Source organism: Nothoprocta perdicaria, unplaced genomic scaffold, assembly GCF_003342845.1.
Source record: "Nothoprocta perdicaria isolate Ctin4 unplaced genomic scaffold, notPer1 scaffold_195, whole genome shotgun sequence".
NCBI lineage: Eukaryota > Metazoa > Chordata > Aves > Tinamiformes > Tinamidae > Nothoprocta > Nothoprocta perdicaria.
The window spans coordinates 1,082,745-1,101,224 of NW_020455149.1; the positions used below are offsets into that span (position 1 = coordinate 1,082,745).

General features: G+C 40.0%; 1 protein-coding gene across 1 annotated transcript in view; it reads left to right on the forward strand.

Moving 5' to 3' along the window:
- DGKI (diacylglycerol kinase iota) overlaps positions 1-18,480 on the forward strand; it is a 201,707-nt gene that overhangs the window by 156,781 nt on the left and 26,446 nt on the right. Inside the window, exon 29 of the mRNA XM_026037282.1 lies at positions 13,948-13,973. Coding sequence (XP_025893067.1) covers positions 13,948-13,973 — 26 coding nt within the window. The remainder of the gene's footprint in view (positions 1-13,947; positions 13,974-18,480) is intronic.

The following is an 18,480-nucleotide window of genomic DNA, read 5'->3' on the forward strand; positions in this document are numbered from 1 at the left end:
GAGATGAGAAGGAAGTGTTGTGGTTGGGAAAGGTAGTATAGCATCTCTGTAGCACTGCCTGGAAATGGACATCTGGTGTTCTCTGTTAGTCTGAATGGTTCTGGATGAGTTCTTGTTTCTGTTCTTTTCCACAATGCTAAAGATAGTGAAGAGATCTGAGATGCAGTTATCAACAGACTAGAATCAAAAAGCTCTAAATTTTGAGCATGAAGAACGAAAAGTCATATGTAAACATTTTTAGGTTATGTGGAGATATGGTAACAGCATGTGAACTAGCCCGTATCTAATAGGGATGATTTTGTTTACCAGGATGTAACTGGAAGTGGTTGTTTAGCTGAAACAATTAAGTTATCTATTAGGTTTATCAATTACAGGCAAAGTCAGTAGGACTGCCATTGTCTACTCTAAGGCACTGCTTCATTTGTAGCCTCTCTAAAATTGAATGGTTTTGCTAGTTTTTTCATGATAATACACAGTCTTTGGTTGATTCTTTTTCATTTAGTTAAAACTTTTGCAAAAAGGTCAGTTGTTTCAGAGCTTCAGGAAAAAATATTCCTTTAGAAACAAAGAAGGAACAAAGGCAAAACTTCGTTACATGAGAAGCTTTAGTGCTGTTAGTGCACTGCAAAGAAGTTTTTGAGTTCATTTAATAGAGTGACATTCTAACACCATGGAAATACCCTTTGCTGTCTTGAGAAAAATGCCTCTGACTTTGCCCTAGATTTGAGGCTGTTCRTGCACACTGGAGAAATCTTAGATTCAAAATCTCATTCTTCATCTTTCAAAAAAGARATGGCAATGACCCTCCCTGGATATTAAGAGCAAATTAGATCACAGCTTGTCATGGGCTTCTTGCAGTGTCTCTGCCATCACAATATGAATATGTCCTGTTTAAGATGAAGTAGTGCTTTCTAAGAAGAGAGGAGAGTAGTTGAAATAAGAAGTGTGCAAGYAGTTACCTTAAGTGACTTTAGTCAGTGAAAGCGGAGAAGAGGATATGTGATCTAAAAAACAATTAGGATGTTTGATATTGCTTTGGATCACTGGCTGTTGAGGTAAAGAGAAATTTGATTTTAATGGTTTTGAGGAAGGGGGTCTTTTTGGAAAAAAAAATCATTAACCTTCTGTTTTTAATTAGGAGAGTTTTATGTTAATTAATTTTCAGGTTGCATCTGATTAATTTCATGTTTTCCTCCATCCTCTTTCCCTTTCTGCTTGCTCTTTGGCATGTGACTAATGTGAGGAGTGGGAAGGATGTGAGACCTGAAATCCTGATGCAGTAACCAGGCGCTGGGCCAGGTCATAGCTTAATAGGAACATCAAATCAGTGTGAAAGGTGCATCCAAAGAACCAACAGGGAGACAATTACTCGGATGCTTGATCTTGAAAATAGCTAGGAATTCTGGCTGGACTCCACTGAAACAGATGATTAGACTTTTAGCTTTGAGCGTGGAGGGGGTTCATCATCCTGTCATATCCCATGGTCAGGTGGTGGTGGTAGTGAGGTGTTGGTGACCACTACCTTACAGCCTGTCGCAAGCATTCATTGTTGGCCACATATTTCTCTTCCTAGTTTTGTGTTTAAAGCAAGCAAATATTTTGAAATGATTGTAGCAAATGGATGAGCAATTGTTCTGAGAGAAAGCAGGTTCCCAGAGAGAGACTGAGAAAAAATGATGCATCTCAGTGTGGGGTCTGGCCATGCATTTTAAAATCTCTCACTATTGTCAACAAGATGCAGTCACAATATTTAAAATCTTGTATAAATTTCAGGTGGAAGCTACAATTTATCCAACAGTAGAAAAGCTTTTCTTCAGGTATTGCTGTAAATCTTCCTATATCCCCATCCCTGGAGACTTTCTTGACMAAGGTGGTACCTGTTAATTGTTCTATACTCTTGTGCCCAGGTGTGGTAAATAATCGCTTTTACGCATTTTATGTTTTTAGTGTGGATATTAAGTCTCTCCATACAAATCAAGACTTTATTTTACCTTCTTAATTGCTTTTGGGCATTTTTAGGAGAAAAATTGAGTAATTACTGTTTTTCTTTGCCACTCCATTTTAAAGACATACATTTGGTGTTCTGGGAAAAAAGGAAAAAAAAGTCCATCCTTTCTCATTCCTTTAAAAGCTTACAATGTAACAATAAAAATGTAACAGTATTTTGACATTCCTTGAATAATTTATTTTGAATTTTCATTTATTGCCATCCAGAAAAAAAAAATTACAATGTGACAAACAATAGCAAGACTCTAAAATAACAGTTGAATTTTGGCTGACAAAAAAGGAGGGTGTTGTGTTTTGTTTTGTTTTCTGTGTGATGCCTATGTTTTTTTTTAATTTAGACATTGCCAGAAGTATTTTGAATCTCTTATTTTCTTTGTATACTCATTTTAGGAAATAGATACTCAAAGAAAGGATAGTTATTTTGTGGTAGAGTCATTGAATATAAGAACAATCTGGAGACTGTASCACTGTGAATAGAAATACTTTCCAGTGTAAATCATTCTTTTTCCAGATTGACAGCAAAGAAAAATCTCACTCTGTGCCCTGTACTGTTTTGAATCTCTCTCTGTGCCCTGTTTTGCACTCTGTGTCCTGGCTCTTTTGCAGCCTGTGGGATCTCAAAAGTTTCTTTAAGGACAGCTGCTGCAAAAAACTGCTACTATTTGGTAGCTTATTTTAGTGTCCAGCTTTTATATGTTCTTTAAAGATATTTTCCTTTTGCTTCTGGTCTGCTTGTCTATCAACTCCAAGACCTGTTGTACACATAGGGGTCTCTTCAGATTTCTCGCTTGAGAATTTGATTCTGTTAGCTAGTATGAAATGGAGCAAACTAACTATGGACTATTTGAGCTTACCTGAGATGACTTACATAATTTACATGATCACTTTTGGTATATCCTGAGTATATCCCAAATACATCCCATAGATCCAAACTGATCCTCTGTGTCTGTGAGGATTTCAGAATCCAGAGGGGCTTTGTGTTCCTTCAGCTGTGCTGTTACTGTCTCAGGGATGATAGCACTGCACACATAAGTATCCTGACACYTTGAGGCAGGGAACACAGAAACAGGACTAGGGAAAATGTTACCACCTAAATTCTCTTTTATGTCAGGGAATGTGGTATGACTGTGTAGTGGTTCTATCTGTCAAACCTAAGAAACATTGACAAACGGTGAGAATAAGGTGATTCTRCAAATTGTTTAATATGAACTACTAGTAACTTCTGTTGTCTTTGGCGAGTGATTGGATTCATGGAAAACCTTCCTTATTCACTTGCTCTCCTGTTAATTAGTAGGGTTTTGATGCCACCARTGTTGAAGTCTGACCATATCAACAGAAAGCTGATATGTAGAAAGTTCAAGGCTTTTGATTTCTTACAATTTCTGCATCACTCATTAGCACTTGGCACATGCAGAGCCTAGACCCGTTATCCTGACAACTTGTTCCCAGTGATACTGAACTTGAAGAGGCGTCCTGTTCTCTGCTTAGTTAAATCTAGTGAGAAAAGGAAGAAATTAGAATTAGGTTTTGATTTGCATATGTGCAGCCTAATTTGCATATCCCAGTGCAATGCAAATAGTGTTTGTTTTCTTGCAGTATTAAGTCTTCAGCCCTTTGCTGTTGAGATGCTCAATTACTAAGGGATTTTAACAACAATAGGCACATGTAATGAGGTGGGTCTGTGTTTCTGACCATTCAGTATCTGATGGAAGTCGAGTACATCCTGTACTGCATCCTGTAGGATGTTTTCTTCTCATCAGTATTGTTACCAAATCATTTTATTATTCACAGTGAAGATCCCTGCAGTGGATTGGATGGGATTCTAGTTTCCTTTTTCCCCTACCTCTCCCWGTCCTCAGAATGAAGCCTCTTAATGATTTTTGTAGCATCTCAACACCTGATGCGCAGCTGAGGAAATTCACTCTGCTGACAAATTGCTTTGGCAGACTGTGACATGCAAAACACACCTACACACCGCGAGACTACAAATTGGCTTCTGTAGAGARGTCTTGCTTGTTGATTGGCATTCTGCTCCAGCAAAAGGGAAACGCTGKTAGTCTGTCTCTTGGCTTCTCCTTAGATTGATTTCAAACAACAGGGCATATGCATTTGGCCTAGGAGACCTACATACTCTGGTGTAAAAAGTTTACTACTGTCTATCTGGAAAATGATTTTTGAATTTTCCTGCTGTATAAGGAGAAGAAAATGAGTTTTCAAAGTGCAGTGTAAGTTCCTGCTGGAATGTATTTAAAGGATGAATTTGGTGTTAACAGAGTGCAGATAGTTGGGTACGTCTGCTTTCTTTAAGTTGTTTACTATAACCAGTATGTCTTCCTCTGTCTGACTGCCTGCCAAAGCCAAAATAGAAGAGCTCTTTCTTCTTCTTTCTTGTTACAACTTATTCTTTTTTTTTTCCTAGTCAACTTTTGTTTTATTTTATTTTCATCCCTGCTTGCTTACTTCAGCTTCTGGAGCCTGGAATCTGTGCTAAGAAATAAGGCAGCTATAGCCCAGAAAGTTCAGGAAGATATCAAGATAGTTTTAGTACAATTGCTTTCTGTTTATCTGGTTAAGAGAAAATGACATTTGATAATTCAGTCTTTAGGGACTACTGCTTCCCTACAAGCCTCAGGCATATGATAACTGCACCAGTCAAGGGAAGGGTAGTGGCTGCCAATGCCACTGTGGGATGTGAACAGACCTCTCTGGGACTTTGTAGTGTGGAAGCAGCAGACCTAGGGTTCATAGTGATTTTTAAGACACTGAAAGAGGGACTATTGGGCCTTGCTACAGTCGTGTAGGATGACTGACAGAAAGCGAGTGTGCCTTTTCCTGGGCTTGTGTGTATTGCTTTAAGCACTATTGTAATTATAGGGTGAATGTTCTCCAGTACTGTAGGCTTTCAATCCACTAAAGCCTGGAAAAGAAATGAACCTTACATTTTTATGTTATATATATGTGTTCATGTGTATTTGCAATCTGTATGCAAGAGCTGGAGCAAGCCAAAAAAAAAAAAAAAAAAAAAAAAATCTGGTTTCTAGTTTTCCAAGCTTTGGACAGGATTAGGCAAACCAGGGTCCATGTGCTCAGTCCCTGCCATAAGGAGCTGCCATCTGCTCAGAGGAGAGATCAGTTCTTAATGTGCTCTCCATCAGTATTAAGCTGTCTTATCAAAGCCAAACTAATAAGCTTTTAGAGCTTAAGGACATATGCATGAACATAGCATCTCACTCATGTACATATTAAAATACACAGTATGTTCAAGCTTTCATACTAGGACATTTCATAATCTGCATTCAGGCAGTATTCATTCATATCCCATTCATATTTTTATATTATGGTTGAACAGAAAGATTCTGTTCTCTTGCAAAGAGAATAGAAATAACTGCTCTAAATTGTCATACAAATACTGCTCAGCTCGAGTTGTCTAGGGTGCACTCACAAAAGTCAAAGATGMGCTAGTTTTTCCCAGTTTTCTTTTATTATTTAGATATCTGCATGTTCTGGTTGCTGTGGCTGGAAAATGGGAAACGAAATGTCAAAATACCATTTCAGAAGAGCTAAAGACAGAGAATAGTTGTATAAAAACTAGTCATCTTCTGAGATTTGCAGATTAGTATTTTAGAGCCACAAAGTTCAGAGTGCTTGCATAAAGGTGGGAACAATATTTTGAGCTGAATGTTTGTTTTACTCCTTGAACTAGAAGGGTGGTTTTCTGTTGGTAAATGTTGCTTTGTTGAAACAAAAACTACTTACTGAATTATTAAAGCTGTCTGCATTTAGTGTTCTTGTGTTGGGCAGAGGTTCTTTGGTTCATCCAGGAATTACTTTGAGGGGGAAAATGCTGCTAGACATTGCCCTGACAAACAGTGGTCAGAGCACTCTCCTGCAGTGGGGGAGATGGATGCCTTTTTGGGAGCTGCAGAGGGAAATCTGAAATCTTAAGAACATTCAGAGGTGGAAGGAGAAAAGCTGTCTCTTATCTCCTGGCCTGCTGCTACACCGTGCTAGAAAAGGAGGGCTAAACCCCACAAGTTTGCCTCACTAGTTGTGACTGAGCGAGCATTTAGCAGTTGTGGCACAAAGGTAAGTGGAAGGGAAATACCCCCAGGTGTGGGTCATAGCTTTGGTGAGATTCCTGTCAGCGTTAGTGCCCTTGGGTAGGCAGGGACAGATGGACCCGGCCAAATTATGCCAAGAGCTGAAATTGGAGAGCCAGAAATGGCTTCAAGCCAGTTTGACTCCTGCATTCTTGTTTCTGTCCTAGGCCTCTAAAAGTGCAGCACAAAAYCATATCTGAAACTGCCATTATAAGTTTTATTCTCCACTAATTACTCCATAGCAGGAGTGTGCAGGACTCAGCAATTCTGCTTCGCCTAGGGTTAGAGAAAGACCAGTATTTTTTTGTCTAGTTGTGTGCGCTATCCAAATTAACCGAAGTTGCATTATTTTGCATAGTTTGCATTATTTTTTGAATGACAGCAATTTAAGAACTGAGGGTTACTTGGTGGCACTTCTGAAAATCAGGCCACTCATGTACAAACATAATTGAAAGAAGCTGTTTCTGAGGTATTATATTTTAACATCTCTTCCCCTCCAAACCACGAAGGGCTATTTAACAGGAGCTGCCAACTTGCTCTGTGGTAACAAATACAGCRTTTAGGGTAGCTTCAAGGTTGTTCAGAAACCCCAAGTGGCCTGGGTTGATTTGGAAGCTGCCTTAGGATACCAAGCAGATGATGATGCACTTCGGCTCCACGTAGCCTGAGGGCCAGGCTGCTGATTATACGACTGCTGAAACAGAGCGGGCCTGACAGCCAGCAGTTTGCTAGTCATGGTGTYGCAGTTAACAGAATAATTCCTTTTTCTAGGTTAAATAAAAAGTCACAGTCACAGCAAAATGACCCCTAGAATACTCTTTTTCTAGGAAGAGGTACACAGAKCATTAGTCAAGAGAAGAAATGAGATGAATTTGCTGCCAGATTGTGCTGAACATTTTATTTCTTTTTCCATATATGTTAGGGTAGTACATATACCCAGCCCCTTTAGTTCTGTGGGCTTTTTTATGTAGTTTTAAATAAAGAACTGCTTGAAATGGCATCTAGTCCCTGGACTGCCTGTCATTTTACCAGAAAAATTGTAAGATGTGACTATATCTCATTTCATATTCTTTTAGGGCTACAGCCGCACCAGCTACTGCCCCTGCCTTATGTTTTATCTCCCAGATCAGGCAGACAACAAGTTGGGTCAGTGAGGACTGCAAAGATTTAATTCAGATCTGAAAGGGAAGAAGAGCTCTGGATCAGGCTCTCTTTAAACCTAGTGTCTTATATTCTTCTGAGGTACTTTGGTGTGATGTGCTGATAAGAGAAAGAGATGTTAAGTATTAAGCTGGAATTATTCTATAGTGACCCCCTGCTCATTTGTAAATGCCTTTTTTCCCCTCCAAACAACAACCAGATTTCTTTGCTTTTTTTTTCAAATATTAGAACATTTCTCTTTTCATTTTTGTTTTGTTTTTAAACAGATGTTAAATGCATTTGTTTTTACACCTGTTTTTGCCCTAAAAATCTTGTATTCCTCTGCCAAGCAGCAATTCCCAGTAAAGTCCTCTGGATGTCACTACAGCTTAAAGTATAACCATGTTAGGACTATACATCATGCAGAGTCTTTTGCAATGGGCAGAGAAATGATGCAAATGGCAAGAACTAAAAAAATAGGAGTTGGAAAAGATACAGAACAATATAAGGGCCTGATAAACAGCAAGAAATACCTCAGAGTTGCCCTTGAATTTTGTACAAAGCAAAAGGCTACGCTGCTACACATTGTGCTGCTTGTGAACTATGTGGGGCAATGGCTTATGTGCAGGTAGGGACAAGGCAACAGCTTGACAGATGCCAGAAAAGCTTCCTGTCTTTGCCTTCTACAGACAGCAAAATTAGGCTCTCCAAACTGTTCGTACAGATAAATCTCTGAATGGATTCCTGCAAGATAACAGATACCTTGAATGGATCTTTTCAGATGCAGGGAACGTTGTTGGTCGGCACTTTCCCATGCATGTTACTCTTCAGATAGTATTACCATCATCACTAAGAAATGTACGTGAGGAAATAATTGCAAGAAGGCTGAGATAGTTAAAGCAGAAAGCTTTACAGAGAGACAAAGAATAGTTTGGGTTGGAAAGGAACTCTAAGCTCGTGTAATCAGGTCCCTGCTTAAAACAGGTCCAGTTAAATTATATTTTTCATATCCTAGTTCAGTTAAGGATATCTCCAAGGATGGAGATTCCACAGTCTGTCTGCACAACCTGTTCCAGTGTTTGATCATCCACATGGTAAAAGCTTTTCCTACAAACCCATCTGAACTTACCATGCTCCAACTTGGGACTGTTGCTTCTCATCCTATCCTTCCTCTCTTTTCTCTTTGCATCAAGAAGATTCTGGCTCTGCCTTACCCTCCCATCACCAGTAGGCACCAATAAGATCTCCCATGGGCCTTCTCTTCTCATAGGATAAACCCCATTCCCTAAACTTCTTATATGCCATAGGCTCTAACTGTCTGTGTGGACCTTTGCAAAACTTGTCCAAGTTTGTCAGTCTTTCTTTTCCTGGGAAGGCCAAAACTGGACACACAACTGCAGAAGCAATCCCATAGGTAAGGAACAGAAGAGAAAAATCACTTCTGAGAGCTTTGCTCTTGCTAATACAATGCAGTTGCCCTTCACTGTCGCAAGGCCACRCTGCTGGCTGACACTTAACTTGGACAGCTAAAAGTTTTATTTGATTACAAGCAGAAAATATGTGAATAAATCCCTGGGGGATGCCAGTTACAGGTGGGAAGAAATGCACACATAATATAAGAAGGAATACATATAATCTAAAACTGTTCCCCTCCCCTGGTCACAGGTAGCTGCTGTCGGAGTCGGTTAAAAAGTCTACAGAATTACAATACTGAAGCAGGAAGAAGGGGAAATAGTCCTAGGAAGCAGCAGAACTGCTGCACATGGATTGCTATTTGGCCTTTAAATTGTAGATGGCTGGTTTTAAATAGGCCTGGTGCAGATGGTTTCAGCTACAGGTTTATTGATTAAAATATCTGCTTTACATCAGCTCTGTGTTTGTTTCTCCAGAGGCTTTTGTCTTCATGAATAATGTACCCATTTGCTGAAATTTTATTAGATTTCATCTGCTGGAGGCTGCTGCCTGTCTCTAGCTTCTTAAATCCCAGTTGACTGTGCTCTAAATTGTGACAATCCCTTCCCTCCCTAGAACTGAATATTCCCTCTTTCTCTCCTCCAGTCTGAATAGTGCTTGCACATCGGGGAGTGCCCTTGGAAACAGCTGAGAGTGTTCAGCTTTTGGGAAAGCTTTGTAGGATACTGAAGGTTTTCTTGACTGTGCTGAGGATTAGATTTTTTTTTTTCCAGGGATTGATCCAAAGCCTGTAAGAGTGAGTGGAAAAAGTCCAGTTGGATTTGGATTATACCATTAACTTTGAAGCACTGTTTTACATGAGCATATCTCATTCCTTCAGTTTCAAAAGTCTTCCAATTTCCTGGAAGCATCTAATAAGCAGATGATTAGGGGATTTTTGCATTATTCTTTAAGCCTTTTTTATGCATTGCTAAATATTTGTACCTTGTTTGCTGGGAGATCTCTGTGCATCCTGTGYATGCATAAGAAATACTGCTTTACTTGGAGAAGAAATTGTTGAGCACACAGTGTTCAGCTTTCCCTTGTAGAGCGGGRCTTGCAAGTGCTGTTTTCCCCTTCAAGGAGAACGTGCCATTGTAATAGGAGAATGCTCCTGTGGGACCTCTAGCAAAGAGGAGGAGTGCAAGGAAGTGCAAATAAAAGAGGAGATAACACTTTTCCCTTCTCCCTTTTTGATCCTCTTCCCTATCATGAGAATAGTATTTGTCTTCTTAACTACTTGCTGCAGCAAGAGCTCCTCATAAACTGTGTGTCAAATCAGAGCAGGTGAAAAGTCAGACTGACACTGTACGGCATGGCAGCTTCCAGAAGGCAGTGGCCTTGTCAGGGCAAAGTGAATCCTCATTTACTTCTGCCCTCTAAAGGTGCACCTTCCTTCTATCTTATTTCCAGGTTTTGATATGTGAAGGGTAGTTTGAATATTGTGTGATACTTGGGCAGTTTCACTTAATTTGTGGGCGTCAGCCAAGCTTCTTATGTGGTTGGGTAGTGACTCAGTAAACTCAGATTTTCCTTGCGTTCACTAGCTTTTCTCTGTTTTGGGGTAGATGGTAGCAGAAGCACAGGGCAAATTTTCACAGTGCTAATTCTACAGAGAAGAATTGGGAAATGAATCCTCTTGGTCTGAGTCACTCTTATTTCRGTGCTGGCTGTCTAGTCTTCTAGTCTCCTTTCCTACTTATGCATGGGAAAAAGCATTGCTGATAGAAGAGCTAATTTAAGTTTAGAATTCTGAAAATATAGGAAGTCACGGAGTTTGTCTGGCCTACTTCTGTTTTCCCGTTTTCCCATTTTCCCCTTTTCCCATTTTTCCTTTTCATTTGTCTTTTTCCTTTCATTTTCTCTCTCTCTTTCCTTCTTTCTCTCTTTTTAAATTTTTTTACAAATAAAAAACTCAAGAGATCACAGATCATGGAAYCATATTAGCTCTTCTAGTATCTCCAACCACTACTTTTTACTTATTTAAATATAAGGATTGTGAGAACGATGTTAACTTACTTCTTTATGACAGTAAAACACAGAGCTAGTCTCTTGCTCGGAGTGCAGCTGACGGGAGGTATCTAGATGTTTACTCAGGGAATTTTAGCAGCTGAGAATACACCCTGCTTGGGACACCCCCTTGGTGACCAGGGCTGCCATCGTATTTCTTTCACACTCCTTACAGAACAGAGAGAGAGATGTGTGACCAGAAATATGAGCATCCACCTGAATTTTTGCTGTCAGAAAAGTCCCCTGTGGCTGTGGAATGAGTGTATGTAGTTTAGAGCAGATCATTAGACTTASTTTTTCTTCCCCTGGAACCTGTCATAAGCATAGAGTAGACAAGAGCATGCATAAAATGTCCAACACTATTAGTGTARACTTTAAAAGGGTTCAGCAGCCTCATTTCCTTATTTTACTAGCAAGATTCTCACTGGTGTAGGTAGCCCAGTGTTGAATGATTTGGAAAATTTCTTCCTCTGCTGAAATGTATGGCCTGAAGTCATAGGAGAGGGCAGAAGGGCTCTTCCACTCTTTGCCAAAATCCTCTTTTGGTGAGTAGTGGAATAAAGGAGGCCAAGTTTATTGTGGTTGATCCTTTAGCATCCAAAGATGGAAGCTCTCACTGAGGCTTTCCTGTGCCTGAGATATTCAAAACCTCTATTTGGGTCTTCTCCGCTGTCTGTGAAAGTTTTTGCTATTGCTTTTCCCAGTGAAAGCAGTAATTGGGTCTCCCCCACTCTGCTAATGATGGGTAAAATCAGCCAACAGGCTCAAAATTTATTAGGGTGAGGCAGATAGACACATACATGCTGAAGTGCTGTGATTACATAAACCTTATTTCCTCAGGAAACCAGGCTACTGAATTCCAGAAGATGCCTGATGAAGCCTTTCAAATAAAAACACTGCTAGGAGCAACAGTAATACCTATTACATTCATTACTGTTCATGCATTAACTTCAAAAGCATGCAACATATGCTTTTGCTGTGTTGCCTATATGCAAGCTACATATATGGCATATGTATTTCAAAAAGGAAACAGTGATTTTGAAATATGTGCACATCAAAATGGGTATAAATATATTCTTCAACTCTCACTTTAATGTTCTAAATGAGAAGGTGGTAGAATTATGATAATATCTCGTTGATGTTTTAGGACCTTTATTTTACTGCTCCTCTAAGTACTTTACATAATAAAAGAGCCAAATTATAGAATAATTTGTACTGTTTTATATCATCATTCCAAATAAAGACGTGGAAGGTGGTGAAACTTCACGATGATAAAAGGTGTGATTAAGAAGCAAACCAAAAGATGAAATGCTACTAGCGGTGTAGAATACTGCATTAGCAACAGGTAGATGATCAGAATATATGAGCTGAGGAACTTGGCATGCCTTCAGAGGTAAAAATATTTTAAGAACTTTAAAATTGCGTCACTATCTATGTCTTGTCCTGCACTATTTAACCTTGTAGGAAATGTTGTGTGCTGAGTTTTGACCTTTAAGAAGGCTTCTGTTGGGRATATGTGGGAGGAAGGCCTGTAACTTGCCAAAGTAGTGGGGCCAAGTCCTAGGGATGCTTGCTTATGCTCTGGGGTACCTGCATTCCCATTGTGTTTTGATGGAAATGGCTGAAGTTTCAGGCAGCAGAGCAGGGTAAAAGTGTAGGATGTTCAGCAGCAGTCGGAAGATTTAATGGGAGAAGAGGATTAATTAATTTGGACCCATACAGGTACGTTGGCTTCTAGCACAGTAAGAATCTTAATTAGGCAATCACATTTTTCCTTTGACTGTGACCATTGCTCCAGCTGTGCTATAACTCTTTCCTCTCTTTCTTTGCAAATCTCTCTCTTTTAAAAATAGAAATTTGCATACCTCATTAGGGAAGCCTCCTTCCTTTCTCTCCATCTTTCCTGTTTGTGTCTATGTATTTGCATATCTGCTTCAGATGCCCTATAATCCCTAGGCCTTCATCTTCAGACCTATAATAGAATGAGATCATGACTGCTTCCTTAGTTCATTTATTCCTCTAAAGCTTAAAGCTTAAAGTTTTTAACCCTTTGCTGACCCATCTTCCATGCTGACTCTGTCAAATRTACATACACTCCCCTTTGTTCCTCGTGTGCTTTCCTGTTCTCTGGCTCCTTGTCTCACGCCAGTCTTGGTCACTTTTCTGGCAACATTAACATTAACTTTGCTAACCTATTACTTTTGTACTTTAGTATAAAATTATTTTGGAAGGAAGGCACAAGTTTTACCATTTGTAGGAGCTAAGTCCTTCTTACCTTAGCAGGAAGGCCATATGTGCAGCTGAAAGTCATTTTGGGGGAAATGCTGAGGCAATGTCCTCTCCACTCTGTAGTGCAGTGTGAGCCAGAATAACCAAGGACATCTCAGGATCTGGGCCCCAGATGTGCTGAGCCAAGCTACTGCAGCAAAAAGAAAAGTGATGTGCCAACATCTTACACTGTGTTCTTCTGCTGTGGGTGCTGAACAAAATGATGCAGAGTATAACCTATAGTTACAGGAGCTGTCAGACAAATGCGTTGAATTCATCTGCAAGATCCGTTCTGTTCATCAGCAAGAGCATTAACAAGTCCCTCCTATTTTACAACTCCCCACTTTTTTTTCCTGTTTTTGTTCCTGTTTATGTTGATTTTGTGAAAAGGTCACCAGATTTTAATTTTAACCAGGGCTAGCATTCTATACTGTCAACACTGACTCATGATAAGCAATACGGTCTCCCTAATGATTATGAGTTCCTCTGAAGCTTTTATTTCCTTCATCAGCTCTAGTAGCGAGGTTTCCCCCAAGCATACACGTCTGTCTCTGTAATGATGTCAGGAGAATCAGCACTTTCTCACCGGTTACCATTAGTACTCAGCTATTTCCAGCAGGAACAGTAGTAGATAAGGTTCTTGCCAAGTACCTGGAGAAATTCTTGGCATGAGTACTTCATAATGTGATCACAGTCGGTTGCTTTTTGGATGTGATTCCATACACCTGCTGCTCTGGTCTGCATGACAAGCTGCTAGCACAGGTCTGTGCCCTATTCTCCTTTTTTTCTTTTTTTTTTTTTCCTTATTTTTTTTTCTTCTCATGTTAGCTGCCTTCCTATCCTCCCTTCTAAGAAAACCTCTAAATAAGACCTACCAATTCTTCCATATCCTATTCCCCACAGTGACCCTGAACATTATTTGTAGCCTTTTCATGCAAAAGATTGACCAGACTTTGTTGTTTTATTCCAGGTCACCGGCCTCTTCGGAAGATCAAGGTAAGTTCTCTTTTATAGATACTAACGGCAGATTAAAAACAAGACAAACAACAGCTGGGAAACTGAGTTTGAGTATACTTGTGGCATTGAAGACAGACTTAAAAAAGAAAAATAAAAAGAAACTTTGATGTTGCTCACATATTGTTTGCCCTCAGACATCAAGTGCTTATATTGTTTGCACCTGGACATCTTTTGTTGTTGCTGTTTTTTGGAGCTGCTGGACGTTAAGTCTGTGTTGAGTTGTTTGTAAAATGAATCTTGCTTAAGCAGACTGAACAGTGGTGCAAATGTTTGCAATTTATTCAGGCAACTGCATAGCACCTCGCTTATTGAAGCACATGTGCAGATTTAAAGGACAATATATAGTTTAGTGAGGAGTTAACCTCTTAGGACTCTTATGGGACAATATCTTTGTAGTACAGCAAATTATGCTAGAAAGACTTGAACGCAAGTTACTTTGGACTACCAAAAATATCAGTTTGTACAGTCTGGAATTTAGCACAACTAGTAACTTCCACACTTAAGATTCTTATTGCTTGAATGGCTAGAGAAATGTATTTTATGGTAATGTAAGTATATTTTCTGTATGCTCTGAAGCAGACTGAAGGATCCGATATTTCCATATGGACTGAAGAAGGAGTCTACAGTGGCAAGCCAGTTAACATCCTGGCCAAATTAATTGCTTACTGCTGACCCCTATGCTCCTTCAGAGTACATTAAAAATATGGTTGTGTTAATACTGAAATCTGAAGACATACTACAAATCAAGAAACAATTGCACTGGCAGAGCTGAACATAAAGAATGAGAAAAAAAAAGAGGTGGAGACTAAAACTTAGATTTAAAAGTTCATGATGTATCTCTGAAACTGAATATTTTAGACAATAAAAGAAAGAAATATCTGTTTTCCTCTGCCATCCAAGCTGAATGCAATTAGACAATCAGCAAAATTTCCTGACAATGCAATAAATAGTCAAGAAAGGTCCACATTTAGAACAGTAAAGAATATTGCAAATGAAAATGAAAAGAGTATCTAAGCCTGCAAGTGTATAGAGAACTATACAAGTGAGCAATGAAAAATACAAGCTTGGATTTGTCAGGATGCAAAATTGCAGCAACAAGTGATGCTGCAGGATGTGACAAGTATATAGGTTTGACTGGAGTGCAAGATAACTATGTAGATATCAATCTATTTTGTCCTTGACTCTAGCCAAAACCTCTTTATCCTAGAAAAGTGTCTTGTCAAACATACTGCCATGAATACTTTCTCTTACATCTCCTTGGCATGTCATTTCTTATTAAAGAAAGTTATAAAAATGGACACCCTGGTCAGACCAAAAATCTCTGTTGCCCATCTGGTTCATTCATGTTGTCTACTGGTAAGTGAATACCCCGACAAATAAGAGCAAGAGAATGGGGCAAGCCTTCACTTGGACTTTCCTAGTACACTCCTCCTGCCTCCAGTGATTTACAACTCATGAGCTTTTTGAACTAGAGGTGGTATTCTTGATTAATAGTTCTACTTTTTACTGTGATTGCAGTTGGTTGATATAAAGTACAGAGACTTGTGATATGTTAACAGTATTCTCCATTTCCCAAACCTTCAGTATGAACACTAAAGTATATGTTGTAATATAAAATTTTAAGACTGGATTCAAGGTACTTCTCAGTGCACAAGCTCACTAGTGATAGACTACTCTTGTTTTCTGGTTTGCTTTGCATTTTGTCTGTTGCTCCATTTTTTTAAATCTTTTAATGAAGCAACAGTGTATTTGTTTTGTAGATCTTTTAAAGTTTAATATTTCTTGCCTTTTGTAAGGCATTCCTTCTTTCCATTATTTTTGTACTGTTTTATTCTTTCACAAAGTCAGCATTTATTTACCAAGGGGAAAGCATACTTGACTAAAGTGATAGCCTTCTATGATGGAATGACGAGCTGGATAGATGAGGGGAAAGCAGTGGATATCATCTGTCTGGCTTTTGGCAAAGCTTTTGACACTGTCCCTCACAACATCCTCCTGGGCAAGCTCTGGAGATGTGGGATAGATGAGGAGATGGTGAGGTGGGTTGGGAACTGGATTGATGGATGGATGGCAGTGATCGGTGGCACTGAGGTCCAGTTGGAGGCCTGTGGTGAGCAGTGTCCCCCTAGGGGTCAGTCCTCAGTCCAGTCCTGTTAAATTTATCCGTCAGTGACCTGGATGAAAGGATGGAGTGCCCCCTCAGGAAGTTTGCTGATGATACCAAACTGGGAGGAAAAGTTGATAGCCCTGAGGGCTGTGCTGCCATCCAGAAAGACCTGGACAGACTGGACAACTGGGTGAGGAGAAACCTCATGAAGTTCAACAAGGGCAAGTGCAGGGTCCTGCACCTGGGGAGGAATAATCCCAGACACCAAGACAGGTTGCAGACTGACCTTCTGGGGAGGAGCTCTGCAGGGAGGGACCTGGGTAGACGACAAGTTGACCATGAGTCAGCAGTGTGCCCTCATGGCCAAGAAGGCCAATGGGATCCTGGGGTGCATTAGGAGCATCTCCAGCAGGTCAAAGGAGGTGATCGTCCCCCTTTACGCAGTCCTGGTGAGGCCACATCTGGAGACTGTGTCCAGTTCTGGGCTTCCCAATAGAAGAGGTATGTGGAGCTGCTGGAGAGAGTCAGAGAGTCAGCACAGCGCTACGAGGATGATCAGAGGCCTGGAGCATCTGCCCTATGAAGAAAGACTGAGAGAGCTGGGCCTGTTCAGCCTGAAGAAGAGAAAACTAAGGAGGGAATCTGATCAGTGTGTATAAATACCTCAAGGGAGGGAGTGAAGAAGATGGGGCAGGCCTCTTTTCAGTGGTGACCAGCTATAGGACTAGAGGAAACAGCCACAAACTGAAGCACCAAAAGTTCTGCAGAAATGTAAGGAAAAGTGAGAATGAGAGAGCCCTGAAACAGGCTGCCCAGAGAGGTGATGGAGTCTCTTTCTCTGGAGATCTTCAGAACCCTCTTGGATACAACCCTGTGCCATATGCTCTAGGTGATCCTGTGTGTACAGGAGGGTTGGACTTGGTCCCTTCCAACCTTAAGGATTCTATGAAAATCTTCCTACTTGCCATCTACGATCTTTTGCAGGGATATGACTTCTCAGGTTTGACAAACAGATCTGAAAATCTTCATTCTTTCCTCTCTTACCTTTCTTCCCTTTCTTCCCTAAGAAACCTCATATGAAATGCAGGGTTAGACTCACTCTCCTTTGACAAGTTGGTGACTTAGCAGTGCTGGTTGTTACAAGGTTTGTGATTCAGGACTGTGCAATATCTAGCTGCATTTGCCACCCACTCAGTAAATTTAGGAGTTTCTCATAAAGACAAAAAGCTTTGCATACCCTAGTGACTTTTTAAAAAGAGAGGTCCTTCGGTTTCCTCTCTCATTTATTGGCATTTGCAGACCATAGTAAATGAGTACACTACTGAAAGAAAAAAATATGACAGAGGTGTTGTAACACAAGTTGTATTTTGAGGCCAAGTGCCTCTTAGCCCACTTTATGCATATGTGAGAACATCTTAAATTTAATCTTAGTCTTTAGTCTAAGACCTGAAGTTTCTTCTCTAAACATATAATGGGAAAATTGCCATCATGTTAATGTAGAACCTATTCTGGGGTCTACATTTTGGTGCAAGTCCCCCTTTGTACAGAATAACCTACTCTCATAGGTATCACTCTCTGACCTTGCTTCATAGTGCTGATTTTCTGAAGCTGTGATGCTTTGGCCATCCTGGAGAAAAGCCACTCTCTCTGCTGTATAATGAATTTTTCTTAAGTTTCCACTTGATCCCCACTTGATCCTTTTCTTTTTTTCCCTCTCTCTCTTCTCCTTTTTCTTTCATCTTCAGACATCTTTTCTCTACCCTAGTGTTTCATTTGGCTCCTCTTCTTGCCCTTCCTTATCTCCCTTTCAGATGTCTTTTCCCCCTTGACCATGACCTTTTGGTCCCAAAAAGGTAAGAGTAGTCTATCACTAAGCTTATGCCCTGAGAAGAACAGGTTCTTGTATTGTGCTCCTCACTTTGGTTTTTGAATGTCTTGCTTCTCCTTGTGCAATTCTTCCTTCTAGTGTGAGTTGTAAGCAGTAGCTTCAGCATCTGYAATGCAGTAACAAAATTGCTACCAGAACCTAGCATCTACTGTGAATGGCACTTCCATTAATTCCCAACAGGACGATGCTGTCTTATGCTGTCTTGAGAGAAGGTGGGGATGAAGCACCATCTGTCTGTGACTGGACGTCTAATGAATAATTGTCACAGCACACAATGCTCCTTGTTGTGGACTTGTATTAAGGGCACCTTTATCAGTTACAATACAGAACTATTTTAATTGCCATAGGGAGGGAATCAGTGTCTGCCAGATAGCCCAAACCCCAAAAGAAAAAATGAAAACAAAAAACTCTTGAAGTTTTTTAGAAAGTTTGTATCTCTGTATTCTGTACTGGCATTTGGGAGATGTATATATAAAGAGTGAAATCTACCT